The 16894-nt window shown below is 42.8% G+C and overlaps 1 protein-coding gene across 2 annotated transcripts; it reads right to left on the reverse strand.

The window, feature by feature from the left end:
• Nucleotides 1-522: 522 nt before the first annotated feature.
• Nucleotides 523-10901, reverse strand: CDO1 (cysteine dioxygenase type 1). 2 transcript variants are annotated; one of them, XM_052778221.1, is made up of 6 exons: nucleotides 10629-10901; nucleotides 8270-8347; nucleotides 6134-6291; nucleotides 3462-3635; nucleotides 3160-3168; nucleotides 523-1276 (listed from the first exon to the last, which is right to left on the reverse strand). In XM_052778221.1, exons 1-6 carry the CDS (start codon nucleotides 10823-10825, stop codon nucleotides 1212-1214), a joined length of 681 nt encoding a protein of 226 aa, XP_052634181.1. In that variant the 5' UTR covers nucleotides 10826-10901; the 3' UTR covers nucleotides 523-1211. The 2 variants fall into 2 exon arrangements, with proteins under 2 accessions (XP_052634181.1, XP_052634180.1); XM_052778220.1 differs by lacking the exon at nucleotides 3160-3168 and having other exon boundaries at nucleotides 3466-3635; nucleotides 10629-10878.
• Nucleotides 10902-16894: the final 5993 nt, after the last annotated feature.

Below are 16894 nucleotides of genomic sequence, written 5' to 3' on the forward strand. Positions count from 1 at the left end.
TTATGCTGCTCAAAATTTTTTTGAAAATTGGAAACAGCCACCCTGGAAACAGGGTCTCATAAAGCAAATGTTTTCTGGGCTTGCCAATATGGAGGGAAACACGTGACATCCAAAAAGGATACTGTTAAATTGCTGCCTGAGTAACCAGACTAGGAGACTTGCTACAAATTCTCTACTTGTCTTACATTATTAGCTGCATTAAATGACTGGGATAGCCTCAGTGCATACAGCTTTGCTGATTTTGATATGTTTATTAGAGTTAATTTTTTTTTCAAGATGGTTCTTTCCTTGTAACTAAATCTGGAGGATAAAACTAAGCATCAGTGAACTCAATGGCAGAATTCCCACCAACTTAATTGGGATCAGGATTCTTCGCATGCCTGAAATACTTTCAACTTTTAAAAGCCTTTTCTAATAGTGTATTGCTTGGAAAAGACTTAGATGTTCATGCGGAATGTGGATTTTCATAAAGTGTGATGAATGTTTTAGTTACCAGGAGAAAAAAGGCTGAAAACTTTGAAATCTGTGCACAAATCCAGTTTTATTTCAGTTACCTGCTTCAGTAGCTATACAGAATACTTTGGAAACTGGACATTAGCTGAATTAAGTATGATTAGTCTTATTAAAACCCCAAATCTCTGCCCAATCAGTTTTGAAAATCATTGTGCATGAAGCATTTCACTGCTTCTATTTAAAACAAGATCTGACAAATGAAATTGTAAAAAACAAAAAGTAAAAAATGCACAAAACTATCAAAATGGCCTAGAGCATTAAAACCTAAAAGACTTAATTAAAAAAAAAAAAAAAAAAGCTGCTGTTAGTTGTATCTAGTGTACTACCATAGGTACAAGTGACTGGAAGCTTAGAAGTCTATATAGTTATTAATTACACTGAGAGCATACATACATGTAGGCCTATTAAGTAGTGTCAGATGATGTTTAAAAACCCTATTTCTGATATTCTCAGAAGTGGAATTAAAAGGAGGCTAGAATCAGAAAACGAATTACTTAATTCTGACAGGAGCCTAAGAAAAGGCATCTAACCCCTGAAGTAGTTTATGCCACTAGTTAGCTTAGTGTCCCATGATCAGCATTTGCTCGGGGGAATTGTGGGTGGCCTGGAAGCTGCCCTAGTGTACTCCTATGTACAAGGTATAGAAATATAGCTGGCTGTCGGCCTTAGCCATGCGTCTTCTGTCCCTGGTTAGACATTCAGCAGGTCTTATGCAAACGTGTGCTGGTGCTTCTCAGTTGTTCTCCTGCGGCACTGCTGTCGCCTAAAAGGAAAGAGGAGAGGTTGCCGTTTTAAGGAAAGAGACAGTCACTGCCTACTTCATGTTTCAGCATGGGCCTTTATTCCCAGAGTAGCTCAGCACGTTAAAATACTTAGGTCATTTATTTTCAGTACTCCTTGCCACAGTTTTATAGAGGGCACTGTGCACCTGACAAAATCACCCTGTCCATTGGCTCTGTCTGACTATGAGCAAGCCCATGGCAGAAAGGACAGCTGAGGAGCGTTTCCTCCTTCAGGCTATCCTCTCTCCTTGATACTCTGCTCTACTTCATTTTGACAGAAAGTGCTTGAAAGTCCAGCTTGGAAGACAGGCTGCAAAGAGAAACTGCCTCCCCCAGCAAAATTCCTGGCAGCAGGAACTGATGTGCTGTGACACCCAAGACAAAATCAGTTTTCCCTCAGTGAACACTCACATTGGTATTCTCATGGTTTGTACCTGAACTGTGTAAACAGTTATTTCCATGGGCAAGTCCTTGGACGTACTACATACTATTTTAATTTTTAGGGCTATATAACTTGCTATGTATTCACTGGAGAGTTAGTTAATTAAGACTTCATCATAGTCAGAAGCCACTAGGGATTTACCTGTGTCTTTTACCTGCAGAAAAATTTAAGACAAAGAGGAAGCACTGAATATGCTTTAGCTAGGCAGATCTTCTCACTCATAAAAGATACACAAGTGTATTTCACATTTTTACATATACACATGTTTACATAGATACTTTGCTCTCTCGGTCTTTTTGACTTATAGCTCTCTGTCTTCCGACATCCTTTTGAGATCTGGTAAGCAGAAGAAAGTTTGATTTTTCCAGTCAGCTTTCCAGAAACCCTCACTGAGACCAGAAGGTTTTTATAGTGTGAAGTCATTTCAGGCAGCTGGATAGCCCAGACTCACTACCACTTTCCCCCTTACTGGAATTCAATTTACAGGAATTCATGAAAGAGACCCAATGGCTAAGATTTACCTCTCTCCTGTAAGCCAGATCCAGTTTCCCACAAAAGGTACAAACACTACCAGATGGTTACAGATCAAGAGTAGGAAAATAGTCCAAGTCAAAACATCTAGTCTCGCTTGTTATCTTACATACTTCATAAATTTAAAACAAAAAGAAAGTAAGCAAACACTGAATTCTTGCATGAATTTTGTTCAACATTTTTCCATGTTAATTCCCCTTTAAAATCTCAATTATAAATTTGAGTTTACTTTCTCAAGGACCTTTCAAACTCGGGAAGGTCAAAGTTTGTGTTTCAGCTGTTTGGTAAAGTTGTAATCAGGTAATGTGACAAGCTTCAAAGAAATAATTTACATGGTTTTTGTTGATTATATAAAATTTTAACTGGATCTTACTAAGGCCTCACTCTGGGAAACTTCTGAGCACTGAATTTCTGGCTTCAGTGAAAGGTGAAAGTGTTCTGTATCTAACAAAACCAAAGTCTTTGAACCTCTGTGGCTGAACATCAAGAATCTGCCTTTTCTCCCTGTGTAAGTAGTTATGTTTCCCAATGTATGGAAGAGCATTAAAAGGAACCCTACTAAACTCTCCGTGATGTCCTAGCTTGGTCCCCCAAAGGTGATCTTAGGATTTCTTTTCCATACAAATAAAATCTCATGCCATTGCTCAAGAATGCATGCAATGGCCAACCAGCCTACTCTCTCTCAGAGCAAGTCTTTCTGTGTTGAAGTTTTGATTTTAAAGAATTAAATTTATTAAAGAATTCTTTACAGTAAGCTACAAGCTTTAAAACAACTGACTTGAAATGTGATGCTTTTTGGCAGAACAGTTGAGGCAGGAAATGTTACACATGACTTAAGCTGGCCAGAACAGTGTGGCTGCTTCAGTTTTCCATTGGCTAGGTTGCATTGACCACCATTTGCTGCCTGATGACGCTTAGCTAGCAGCAAAACCCTCATTAATCCTCCTCTCTCCTCAGAGCTGATCTCCTGCTGATGAAGGGGAGGCAAGCTGCAAAGCAGGGAACTCCACCCAAGGGAAATGCAAACGGAAAAATCGAGTATAGAAAGGTGGGGCTGCTGGACCTCCTGCCTGTCCCGGGGCAGCAGTGCTCTGCCAGGCCCGGGCCAAGGGCAGCCCCCCGCCCCTGTCCCCATCCACGTCCCCGCAGGGGCTCAGAGCCCGGGGCTGGGCAGGGAGCGTGTTATCTCCTACTTACGCAGAGAGTCCTTTCTCCAAACTGGCTGTAGAAGGTCATCTTGACCTTGTGCTTGTGTCCAGTCCTCTGGTCAAAGGTGTTACAACTGTCAAAGGGCGGGCTGTACAAATGCAGGCTGACGGCGGACTCTGTGTGGCTTATGTTCTCCACACGGTGCAGGCCAATGGAGTCTACACCAGCGAGGGCATGAAACGAGACGTCGTGTTAGCGGGAAGATTAACGAGGTCTCAGATCCGTGGAAAAATGCTTTCTAAACCAAAACTCATGAGCAAGCCAGTTATGCATGCCTGCGCTTTTACGGGCAACGAGTAACTCAGTACAGGGATTTTGACTGCTGTTCTCTAGCACAGATTCCTAAATACACTGGTAATTCAAAATACATTATTGCCTTCTGCACTTCTTGTAACTTTTGAGGTATCTGCGACAGGATAAAGGCCATGGAAAAAAAAAAACCAACTTAAAGAAGGCCATCTGTCAGTAATTTTCTAGGTGTCACTCCCAAAGGACTTCAAGGTTATTTTCTTTCCTAGGAGATGATGCTGTTATAGATGCTCCAGAAGCAGGAAGGTTTGTGTTTCTAAAAATTAGCAAGACGTTTTACAGGGAAAAATTGTTTGGATTGCTAATTCTTAGCCTGATAACAAGGATATCAGCCATATTAAAAGCCAGCTACATGTTTGTGGGTCACGGACTTATGGACTGCAGGCATCTGTTGTTTAATTAATCCTTCCACTTTATCAGTTTGGAGAACAGGCTTTCCATTTGTCTGCTTTTTTGACTAAGGTGACAAATTAGTAGTGACTGGCATACTTCCAACCATAACTGAATAATAAGCATAATTGAACACATAATAAAACAAAGCACCGTCTGTTGTGTGGTTACTAGTGAAGTTAATGGCACTTTCCGCAACGGTGGAGTAGAAATAAAGCTATTACATAAAAATGTAAGGTGTGAAGAACCACATCCACAAAACAAACCATTTCCATTCTACACTAAAGTGGAGTTTTTGAGTTACTTAAAAGAGACCTTGAATTTAAATTTATGACCCTGCTTGTAAAAACAACTCAGGCCTTTGTACTTGAATTAATATGTTATATAATACCTAGACCTGTATTGTGCAATGTAGGCATAATACCCTGAGAATCATCAGTACACTCTTAACTCTGATATATTTGAAGTGTAAACTTGAAGTCATTAACATAGTTTATCTAAATAGAGGACGTACGGGAAAAAAGTCCTAAAGCTGTGTTCATCTGATGGGAGGCTCGAATAAACACTGTCTAGTGGGTTCTAACCTTAAAAATAAAGTACAAGAGCAACCAAGAAGCACGCAATAGAAACATGAAGGTCACTCACTGTTGAAATAGTTAGGGCAATCAACACACTGTCAGTGTTTTCCTTCTACTTGTTTTACCTGTTTCTTTTAAATTAAAACATCTGTTATGAAACATGGCAGAGATCCAAACTGCCTCAGAGAACTGGATACCAAATTTGTTTAAAACAACCAAGGAAGCTTTGGATGAAATGCACACAGGGTGCAATTGCTTGCATCGGAAAACACCACATAGGTAGGAAAAACCTGAGAACCCACGTCCCTGGCACGGGAGCACCAGCAGACACGTCAAGCTCCTTCTTGCATTCCCTGTCCTATGGATTTTGTGTTTTCACTTAATGTGGCATACCTTCAACAGGGGGCTGCAGAGCACTAGTCTTTCTTCCCCAATGCTCCCACGCTGGCTTAGTCCATAACCCAACATGAGGCTCCCTGCAACTGGGGAGTTCCCAAGCTCAGCCCTACAAGGTGTGTTCTCCAGTTTTTAATTCATCACATAAAAGGCAGACAGCCCCCTTCTCTGACGCTTTGCCATTGTTCTGCTGAACTCACTGCTGTTCAGCATGATGTGCAATGTCTTTCATAACATCAGCATACGTTACAGCCAGCTGGCCGCTCCGGGATGGCCTTCCAGCATAGCACAAGGTGGTGATAGTTACAGATACATGTAAGGGCATGGATTTTGGTACCAAGGGAGCCTTACTAGTGGAGACTCAGTAATGTCTCAGCATCTGTGAAGTCAGGCAATTTTTTTGTAGATTGGGTAGACTCGAGCATTTCAATTCTGCTGATGCTGCACTTCAGCTTTACAGTCTTTTGCTGATTTGGACCAAAGTAGCACCGAGGACTGAGGCTTGTGTTCCTGACTGGTCAATATACTCCACAGACAGCTTCTACATTTTTGATCTAGGATTTCAAAGACTGATGGAAAGTATTGTTTCTTTGAAAAAAATCAAGGTGATTAAGCTATCTAAACTTTGGTTCCCTTATTTCTCACAGAATACTATTCAAGGTCTATGTTTACAAGCAATTTCAGGCAGTCATTAGGGACACAGTGCTGAAGGGTGCTTGGTCTAGAAGAGATACCTGGCATATTTAAGCATCAAGCAATTGCTGCAATGTCTTAAGAGTGAGTTAAAAGGACATTTTTTTGTTGTCTGTTTTACTGAATCTAAATACAGGTTTGTGCAGAATCTAGAGCGCCATGTTCTCAAACTGAGCATAAAGCCATTAGTATTGTACCGTTAAAGGTAGGACACTAGAGAGCAGTTGAACTCTTCTGTTAGGAGTAAGACTCATGGATGGGTAGTTGTGAAAACAAACTTAATAGCTTACCATTAATGTAGGCACATTGATTTTCCCTCAAAACTCGTTCTGATTTCTTAGTCATTTCACCATTCCCTTTTTTCTCAGGCCATTCAAACAGAGTCTCCTTTAGATTTCCCTGGAGGATCTTCATGAAGCAGTGTGAGTCAGTGTGATCATGGATGCTGCTATATAAGTAAAAGAAATAACCAAACTCAGTGTGATATACATACTTAATTTCAGTACAGCAAACAGGACAGATGGCATAGCATATTGTATCTGGACATAGCCCTAGAATGAGACGCCATTGCACATGGGTCATGCATAAAAGTCTTAGGAAAAAAACATTCACAGTGACTAAGGTATGCCTACTTAAAACTGCTACTTTAGAAATGTATTGAGATGAGCTCACATACAGCAGGACTTGGAGAAGTGTCAGGTATCGATCAGCCTATGACTTTGCCACAGAGAAATACAAAGGAAGTCTGGAGGAGGGAGGACAGAAGAAAAACTCTTGTGGGCCAAGAAACAAAACAATGCTTTCCACAGTGACCCCAGGCAGAGGCTGGTATAAACTTGCAAATATACCTGATATTTGCAGATCCACCATGCTTGCTCCCGAAATGTGGGAGAAATGAGCTACTTCTGCTTAATTTCTATGGTCTCTTTACTGCTGGGGTGCACAGGCATTTGTTGAAGAAAAAATGCTGTACCTCTCTCTCTGATAGTACTAAGTACAATGAGCTACAGTAAGCTGTTAATTTCACTACTTTGGCAAAACCTGAACAAAACAGCAGGATCTGGTATGATTTGTCTCGTTGCTTGATCTGTCTCCTTGCTCCAATCTACGTTTTAATTGCTACATTTGGAGACATATGGGCTAGGTACGGAGTTTAGTTTTGGGTTTTTTTTTTTTAAAGAGAGGACTAACTGTTACTGAAGTCAATGGGATGAGGACAAAGGGAGAGCTCTCCACAAATCGAGGGAGAGGGAGAAGGGGGAATTTGACCCTCCCAGAAGTACAGTGCTAATGAGTTTCAATCAAAAACTTGGTACTTGTACATTACTGTTTTCAGTAAACAAATGTCAGGATTTCTTACAAACTGAGATGCCAAGAGAGCAGAGCTTGCTTCAGGCACAGAACAGTTCACAAATGCCACGTTGTCACACTCCTTCCACAAGCCATAAAAACAATCTGATCCTCCTCATGTAGGAGGCAAAAAACAACTTGTGGTCTCAGACTAGCTCTAGCAAATGCTTATCCAACTAAAACACAGTTTGACATAAATTACAGGCTTTGGGGGAACAGGCCGGAAGGAGTAGAGGTGGTGGGCTTGGTTCCTATATCCCTCTGAGTATAATGTCATGGCATCCCCTAGAGAATACTGTACATGTTCAATTGCACGCTCAATTAAAACAAAAAACTACTCCAACATCTCCTTAGGTTTTCTATTTATATGCAAAAATAATCAGTCAAAACCTGCAAATTTTGTTATTCCATATTTTGTTTTAGCCAACATTTTGTGAAAGACCCTCCAAGGGACAGATCCTGCCCTCACGTTTGTAGGACTACACAACCCAGTGTACAGTCTATGTACACAACTCAGGAGGCCACATCAGCAATGTGGTCCCTTTTGAGGGAGGAGATGAAATGCATGAACCTAAAGAAAGCCAATTACTCCTGGAAAGGGGGTCCCTCCTCATAGCCTTCAGTCCCAACCCAAACCTACTTTTCTCGTCTTGTCACAGAGGCGGGATTTAAACACCATGAGAGAGCAAAGACTATTTAAACTGCACCAAGTCCTGCTTCTGCAACCAATTCTGAGACAGTTGGATCTGTCGTATGGGACACGCTGGACAGGTCAACCCATCCTGCCCACAGGACCTGCTGTATCCCTGGGAATAAAAACTTCCTCTGGCAGAAGGGAAGCTTAGATTTGGTAGAAAACCAGACCATTTTTAAAAGAGTGCTCTAAAAATGTGCATGAGGTACAAACTTGCTGAAGTTTTCAGGTCTGCTATAGCAATAGGATCTCTGCACTGCTTAGTTTCCAGACAATTTCTGACAGCTCATATAGGGCTGATTATTATTCTCTTTCTGTATGACAGTGAAACATACAGTGGCTTTATATCTGTTTGCTAAAACCACAGACTTTGGATACGAACCTGCCGTGCCCTTCACCCCAGCACAAGATCATCAAGTTGAACTTTCCATTTCCATTGTCCACAAGATTTCTTGTATACCTGAAATGCAAAGTGTTTGCTTTTTACTGTACTGATATGCCTATAAAATGCAAAATTATACAAACATGTTTATGAAGGAAGGTTGTGGCCTATAAAGATCCTTTTTACTTTTTTTCTTGAAAGCCAAGTTTTACTTGGAAAAAAGTGAAACTGTATTTTTAAGCTTCTTTTTGTAAAAGCTCTTTTCTGGGAAGAAAAAAATGGACATATTTAATACTTTATAATCATATTTCTTTTGAATTACATAGATGATTGGCATTTTGGGGAACTGTGATTCTGAGGCTACAGTGGTAGACAGCATCAAATCAAAATAGTTATCGAATGAAGTCACTTCAGCAGCTGGCTTATAATTAGAAACAGAGGACTGCAATGAAACAAGAAAAATACATGGTTACATTCTTCTGCGGATCCTTTTCAGATACTCTTGGCTTTCCTTCTGTTACGCAGCACTCATTTGTACAAAGCCAAAAAACCAAACAAATAAGATGTCAGGCTTTCTGTACATGGTCCTCCTACTCTGTTGCTGAAAGTTCTGTGTCTCATACTGTAGCATTTGTGTGTGGATAAAACACCTGTGGGGAAAATTCTGCCAGCATCTACTTCTAAACAAAGTTTATCAGAGCAAAATTTCTTAAAATGATTTTTCATGTGCTAACTTATAGGTGGCACAGAATGAGCTTGCTTCTAAAGGCTTTTTATCGATATGCGTGTTGGAGACTGTGATTTGCTCTCAGGGCTTGAAAATATCTTTAATAGCAACATCTTATGTTTGTTTCCTCATACTGTCCTGAAAGGCTCCCCCGAGCTGCTGCTCATCTCGTTCTAGTGAAAAGTTCACTAGAGAAGGGACTGGGATTTTGCTCTATATGTTACTTTTCATAGTGAGGCTCTTCTGATCTGGGGCTGGTGCTTCTAGCTGTTACGGTGCAAGTAACCCAGGGGAACATTCTGATTCCATTTTAGCTTTAGTCATGACGATTCACACTTTACTTTGCCAAGGAAAGCAAATCCTTAGGCTGATGACAGGATGCCTCACTCTCACCTAAAAGATGCAAGCAGGGGCACACAAAGTGCACTGATGTCAACTGGATGTTTTTTAATTAGTTTCCCCATAAGACCACTCTATTTTAGTCAGGATGGGATGCTCATAATGAATTACTTTCAAAGCATAACATGTATATCCACATGCTGCCTCTCACTGCATTCACAATTTGCGCTTATATTAGGTAGACATATTTTTACTATGATGTCAGAACATAAGCAATCAATGCTGGCATTTGACTGAACTTTTCAAGTGCTGTTATTTCTGTACAGCAGGTCTCTCTGGCCAAAAAAAAAAAAAAAAAGGCCGCCATGCATACTTCTAAAGTTAGCACATTCTGTTTTTCCAATTCTTAGTTTCCTATGTTCTGTTTACAAATTTTGTGATTTGTTCTGAATGGAGGATAGTCAACAGGCAGTGAAAGGAGGCTGAAAAAAGTCAAGCCAGAATGATGCTTTCATGACAGCAAGGTTAAAAGGAAAAGTTTTGGGGTTGGGCTTTTTTGGGTTTTTTGGAAGGAAGTGCTCAAATAAAATGTATTTATACTCAAATTTAAGACAGGGAAGCCACCAAGGGCAGGAATAAATCCGTTCTTAGCAAAGTAGGAGCGACTCAATCCCCTAACAGGTATTTCCCTTCCTCCTGGCAAGCAGCAAAAAGCCTCGACCTACACTACCCGGGGGGAGGAAGGGATTGAAGCGTGGGGGGGCTAACAGCTCCCGACCCACCGGTGGGGCAGAGCATCAGACACCAAATACCCGTTTTCGACCGGTCTGCTCTCCCACCCCAGCACTCCGCGCAACCGCCGCGCGGCTGTTTCTGCTGCCGACAGGCTTCCCTTGGGCTCCCCCCTCCACTTGTTAAAGGTTTTTTTCCTATTATTATTTTCAGCTGCTTCAGCATGTTTTTCTGTCTTCCGTGGGTTATCTCCGCGGACGGGACCGGGGCCCGTGGCCGCCGGTGCCGCCATTGGCCGCCGCCGCCCCGCCCGCTCCCCGCCCCCGCCCGGCCCCGCCGCGGGGCACCGCGGCTCCCGTCGTCGTCCCCCACGGCCATCCCCTTCCCCCCCGGGGGCTTTTGCTATTTGCCCGCCCCCGGCGCTCTGCCGGAGGGGCTGTCGGGCTGTGGGGTCGGGGAAGGGCGGGGGGGGGGGCGTCCGCTCTGCGTCCCGGCGGCCCCCGCTCGCACCTCGGCGAGGGGCGCGGCGCCGGGGGCTCCCTGCTCCGGGGTGTTTTGTACCTGTACTGGTCGAATTTGGCGTACTGCAGCCACTCCTCGGGGTTGCTCTCGTACGACTCCATGAGCGCCTGCACTTCCTCCACGCTGACTTTGTCCTCGGCGAATATCCGATGGAGGATGCGGACCAGCTCCTCCAGGCTCCGCGCCTTCCACGTCTCCGTCTGCACCGGCTGCTCCATCCTCGCCGGCTGCTCCATCGCCGCCAGCCGCTGCCCCCCGGCCGGCCCCCGCCGCCTCCCTTTATGCGCCGGGAGGCACGGCGGGAGCCTACCACCGCCCCGGCGGGCGGAGGGGCCGGGCAGCGGCGGGCGGGCCCGCGGCCAGCCGTGCCCGTCCCCGGGAGCGGGGCCACCGACCCCGGCGGGCGGGGGCAGGCAGAGCCGGCTGCGCGGGCGCGCCTCGTACCGCCTGCCGCTGCCTACCCTCCGTCCGCCCGTCCGTCCCTCCGTCCGTCCGTCCGTCCAGCCAGCCGGGGCGGTGCAGGGCAGGTCTCGCTTTAACGCCTGGGGCGAGCAGGCAGGCAGGCGGGCGCTTGGCTCTCCGGTATCCCCGGTGGAGGGAATACGAACAGATGAAGCGGCTGTCGCTGTCGCTGCCGGGCGGAAAGCATCTCTCCCGGCAGCGGTCTCGGCGCAGCTCTCCCTCTCCCCGCCAGGCCTCTTTGTGTGCGCATCTTCATCCCCTTCTGGCGAGGGCTGCGGCTTACAAAGCGTGGCCCGCCGGTGACTCCGTTGCTTGTGTCACAGAGGAAGAAGCCTCCAGGCAGATAACCTGCAGCAAAGAACCGTGAATTTGAGGCTGGCCTTACAAAAATACATCCGGAAGCTCTATGTTACAGCAAAGCAAAACGCGCTGCTACCCAAGTCACACAGAAAACTGCTGCTGCAGGTTACATTAATACAGCCCGCCTCTTGAAAGTGCTGTTCCTTGAAAACCGTGCGCTCTGCAGTCACACTTAGGGCTGCTGTGACCGTTAGCACTCGGCGTGACACCTAGAAATGTAATGAATGGGACAAAGGAGGCCAGGCTGAGACGACAGACCACTCTCGCACTCCTCAGTCTGTTAAACCGGTATACTGCAGAGCAAGCAGATGCCGTGCCAGCCGCCTTCATTTCCAGTTCAACTGTTAATAGGTTGTTTATTAGTCATGAATTCTGGCCACGGCATTCACTATACGTCATAGAATTGTGCTTTAAAAAAATCCATCTTTTCTTTCTAAAAAAAAAAAAAAAAGAGTTCAGCTATTTGGGTCTGCCTGATGATTGTGGGGCTGGAAATAATCAGATTGGTGTTGTGGTCTGCTGCAGCTCTGAGGCTTAAAGGTGCTCACAATACTGGCAGCTTGCGATTTCCCTTAGAGATAGTTACATTTAGGGATTTCTAGCATGCCTGCTTTCTCTTCCCTCTTCCTGACCTGTGCATCAAGTAGGTGTGAGAAAAAAGAAGCACCATTAATACAGCAGTTACAACTTGAGAGGCTGGATGAATTTCTGGCTCCCCTGCAGTTGAGAATACATTCCCATAGGTTTAAATGGGGCTGGGATCTAGTGCATTGGAGGGAAATACGAACCAATGTACTGAATAGATACATTGCCAGGCATCAGTCCAGAACCTCTCCTGGCACGCAGAAAGCAGACCCAACCTTATAGCTACGTTTTTAACAAGTTGTGTTTGTGTGTGCATGTGTGTGAGAGAGAACTGTGACAATTTCGAGCGGACTTTTTAAGGTCTGAAAGAACCTAAGACCATCCCAAATCTCTGAATTGCAACCAGGATACTCCGGCACTGGTATCAATAGCCATTGTGTGATTAAGGAAGAAAGCATCCAGTCTTCCTGGGAGAACCGCAGGTAGTGAACAAACACATCAGCTCCTTTGGTAACTTGTTCAAACTCACAGTTAAAAATGAGTGCCTTATTTCTTAATGAAATGTGCCTCAGGTCCATTTTAGCTATCGGTTGGTGTCAAAAGATTCTATGGGCAAGTAGCACTTCTTTTCAGTACTTGCTTGTGTTTTCCCACGTGGGAACCATTAAAACAGTGGTAGGTTGCAAAGAGTTAGAATTAGTGTGAAACACCCTATGCCATTTATTTCAAAGGCAGAATCCACATTATTTTAGAAGTTGTCAGAAACATCGCCCAGAGGAATAAAATACCTTACAAGAATAAGTTGTTGTAAGGTTCAGCAAAATGGATTGTGAAATGAACAGTGAGATAAGCTTTCAAACATTTTTTTGTTTGTTTTATTCAGATGTTCCCAGGATCTGACTTCAATTATTTTCCAGCAGTTATAATGTCTCTCTGCTTATTTGTACACCTTCGTGTTTGGTGATTTTCTGGTCCCAGAAACCTCAGAACTTTTGATTCCTTTGCCACAATTTGATGGGATCATTAGTGATACCTTTGAATACTGCCAGTGAAAGCAAAAGGACATTTTACACCTTCCTCTGTTACCACTAAGAGATCAGGCTGGATCTACCTACTGCAGTTTCAGACTGCTGTTGTTGTTTATTATAGCTCACTTACATGGCTGTACCAATTTGTCCAGGGTTTTTCTTTGGAGACCAGAAACTTATATTTCTCTAGTAGTAATAGAAAATCTTATACTTTTATTTGCTCCTATTCAAAAGTGTTTACATAGTTTCTCATTTTGAATCATTCAATGTTACTTGTTGATCCTGAAAACTTCTATGGGATTTGATTACTTGATTGCATGAAAATCACTAGGAACAGTATTTATGGCTCTCCAGCTTGTGTTTTTGCTAATACCCCATTGACAGAAATGGCGCAAGGATCTGAGCACATACAGCAGTTAACAGATTCTAGCCTCAGTCACTGAGGGTATCTGTCACCAAAAATTTAAAAAAAAAGAAAAGAGAGCATTGTAGTCCACACAGCATGGGAATTGTCTTCACATTCTCAGTTGTGTTTCTTATAAAGGAGTGCACAGCATTTTACGCATTTCTTTTTATTTCTAAAAATCATATATTTATACCCTTGTAGAAATTAACTATTGAACGTATTTCTCAACTGTCCTATTACTATAGAATAATACTCAGTCTGTGGGAGGCTTTATTCCAAAAAGTGTAAGGGATGTTGTAACTTTCAATCTTACAGAAAAGGCTTGGGTGCCTTTCAAGAACAATTACTTAAAGCTTATTTGAAAAATAAGTCCAAAGTTGAGGCAAATGGCACAGTGATTCACATCTAGGTATCCTACAGTGCAGAGTGCAGCACTGTGGCTGGTGTTCAGTTCCTCAGCAGCTGGACTGCACACCGGTAATAGTACCATAGTCAGACATCAGTGAAGGTTAAAAAACTACAAAAACAATAATTTTTGATCAGAACTCCACTGTACCCACATGCCTCACAAATCAGGTCTCTCACTCTGTCTTTGGGTAGCACCAGTTCTCTCAGTTCTTGGCGTTTCATGATTAGCAGGTACTTAGTACTATATTCCCATTAAACAATTCCACAATAATTACATTTGCTAGTTCCTGTAACCAGGGTCTCGCATCTTGTTTCTCTGATAAATGAGCTACTCAGCTTTGCTTAATGATGGCACACCTTGGTGTTTCTTGGAGGAGATGATACAAAATCACATTTGGTTCTCCTGAATCTGTATGATGTCATGACATCCGTAGGATGACACATGGGTAGTTCACTCATGTGTTCAAATACTGCAGTCCCTAAATTGGATATATATTCTTTGGGCTACAGAGAAAGACCAAGCATGTAGCTTAGGGGAAGAAGCATAAAGGTCTAAAGACTTTTCCTGTATTTCACATTATGCAGCCCTTGTGAAAAGCACAGAACCTCAGAGGGGGCACACAGAAAGTGTATCATTCTTGCATACTTCATGACATAACTTCATTGAAAGGCAGAGAGGAAACCAATAAACCATTGTTGCTTATAGCCTGACAGTTAAAACCTTGTCTTGGAAAATGGGAGTTTGGACTTTAACCACAGAAACTTTGATTTACGGACAAATGCCCAACCACTCAACTCTTATCCAAAAGACAGGTGTAAGCACTTCAAGCAATCATTGGACACAGCGTCTAACTCCAAGAGAGACTTAGCAGCTGAAGCGCCCAAGCATATATTGGCACCTCATCTCCTATTGGGATGCAGCTCACAGTGTTTTTCTCCTGACTTATTGAGGAAAATCTTCAATCAAGGTTGACGGAATTAATGGACCCCAGTGTTAGACACTTTGTGCCATGTATCGGGCCTGAATATGTAGCTTGGGACTGAAGACTTTGGGATGCATCTTGTCATTCCAAATAAAAATTGCGCGCAAGTTGAAAGTGGGATCCAAGGTGTGTGAATCCTCAGACTGTTGTAGCAAACAACTATACTGCATCTCTTTGGTCTTTTAGCCTGGACAGATAATAGCAACTTCAACCATCTACATCTCCTCCTCCAGATACTACAACTTCCACCCCTTTACCAATGGTATTAAGTCTTTGTTCACCTAAGTTTCTTTATGTTTGTAGAGAGGGCTTTTTTAAGAGAAAACCTGGATCTGCAGCTGTAGTGCAAGTTTTGGGGCTACATGACTCAATGGCAATACCTCTCCGAGAAGGCTTAAGAGAAGAGAACATTTTGTCACACAGATCACAATACAGATAAAAGGTTAATAACCTGCGTCAAGGAAACTCACCTTACTGAAATACAACATTGTGTTGTGTACTCCCGAAGTATTACAAAAGGGTTACTGCTTTTTCCTTTAAGCTTTTTATCATTTAAGGACTGCATACTGCATGTGAAAACCTGAAGTGCCTCAGTTTATGATGCCTAAGAGTTCTGTCCCTTTTATTTCACATGAAGGTCTTTGAACTCTTGGAAGGATACCAATTGCACAGAAGAGACCTTCTGGGTTATAATCAAGAGGAAACGTTAAGTAAATATTTGTTGCAGATGTCACTCAGTTTGGTGTTTGGAAGCAATGCACCATCTAAAGCAGCAGCTCCCAAACTCTGATCTGGAAGACCAAGCTAAATTATTATGGAGCCCTACATCCGAGTGAGATGACTGCTTCTGGGGCTGTGGAAATAGCGCTGCAGCTGTTCCTCAGTCATATAACATGGAAAGTGAGATTGATCCCTCAGTACACAACAGATTTTGCATGAGAACCTGCTACTTGCACAGTGATTCACAAAGAAAGCCTGAGAACAAATCATATCAAACATAGATCATGCAGTGAAACATCATCAGACCACAAAACACAGTAATCAGTGAGTGAAACGAGGGCACCACTTACTAAGTCATGCCATACATTGAAAATGCTAACAACTACTAAACAGCATGCATACTGCTGAAGCAAAAAAATAAACTGCTCTGAAGAGCTGCAAGGCATTAAACCACAAGGCACAGAAAGGACTCTTGGAAGAAATCAGTCTGATCCACTTTTGGTGGGAGGTTAGTACACTATGCATGTGTTATAAATAAAATATAAAATATTGACATTTCTCTCTGTGAGAAAACCACTTTAAAATAACTTTCTGTTTCTTTGTATTTGTAGTTTTTATATGAGAAAGCTAAAGTGCTGTCTAGTCTTCTCTGCACTGACAATATTTACTGTGTAGCTTTCTGTTCGGAGCCCTTCTCTTCTTTGAGGTTTCCTGTTTCAGAGCTGAAGAGCTTTTAATGCATTTTAGTTCCCAAGGACTCCTAGGGTTATTAGTTTTGTTACCAAACTGGGTTTGTCTGCTTTAATGTCATATAGATTTTTGCAGTTGGAACATGTAACTCAAACCTCTTTTTTTTTTTAAATGCTTAAGACCTCCATGCAATTGTATTTTAGCACTAGATTCAGAGCAAGGACACTGGGACTCCTTTACTTCTTCCTAAATCTTACTAATTAATGTTTGTCATCTAATAAGAAAAGGTATGAGTGAATTGAGATGTATAAGTAGTACTTCCTCACTATCTATAAGCTGCATCCTTACAAAAAATTTTACAGAATCTAACTATTGGTAGGCATTTAGAGCAAGCATGTATGTGATGATTACATGGAGGTAAAGCTGGAGAACCATTCAAAAAGATTTCTGAGATTGCTCCTGAAGTTCAAAGAGGGACAATGTTTTTCTCCCCAAAGTTTAATTCTTCTCAATGTGCATACAACAGATTAAATCTCACCTGATATTGGGACTGTGTGTCTACTAACAAATACCCAAGGACTGCCCTTGGGCACAGGGGCCAACCTGGAAAGAACAGTTTACATCCACATTATTTACCTTTTAACCTCCAGAACAGGCTGGTCA

This window comes from Harpia harpyja, chromosome Z (genome assembly GCF_026419915.1).
Source record: "Harpia harpyja isolate bHarHar1 chromosome Z, bHarHar1 primary haplotype, whole genome shotgun sequence".
In the NCBI taxonomy this organism is placed as follows: Eukaryota; Metazoa; Chordata; class Aves; order Accipitriformes; family Accipitridae; genus Harpia; species Harpia harpyja.

What these genes read in the sequence shown, in the direction of transcription:
- CDO1 (XM_052778221.1), bottom strand. Translation starts at nt 10,825, where the DNA reads ATGGAGCAGCCGGCGAGGATGGAGCAGCCGGTGCAGACGGAGACGTGG. An exon ending in GCCAAATTCGACCAGTACAG is followed by an intron (nt 8,348 to 10,628) that starts GTACAAAACACC and finishes TTTGCATTTCAG; the next exon opens with GTATACAAGAAATCTTGTGG. An exon ending in TCAATGTGCCTACATTAATG is followed by an intron (nt 3,636 to 6,133) that starts GTAAGCTATTAA and finishes TCGCTGGTGTAG; the next exon opens with ACTCCATTGGCCTGCACCGT.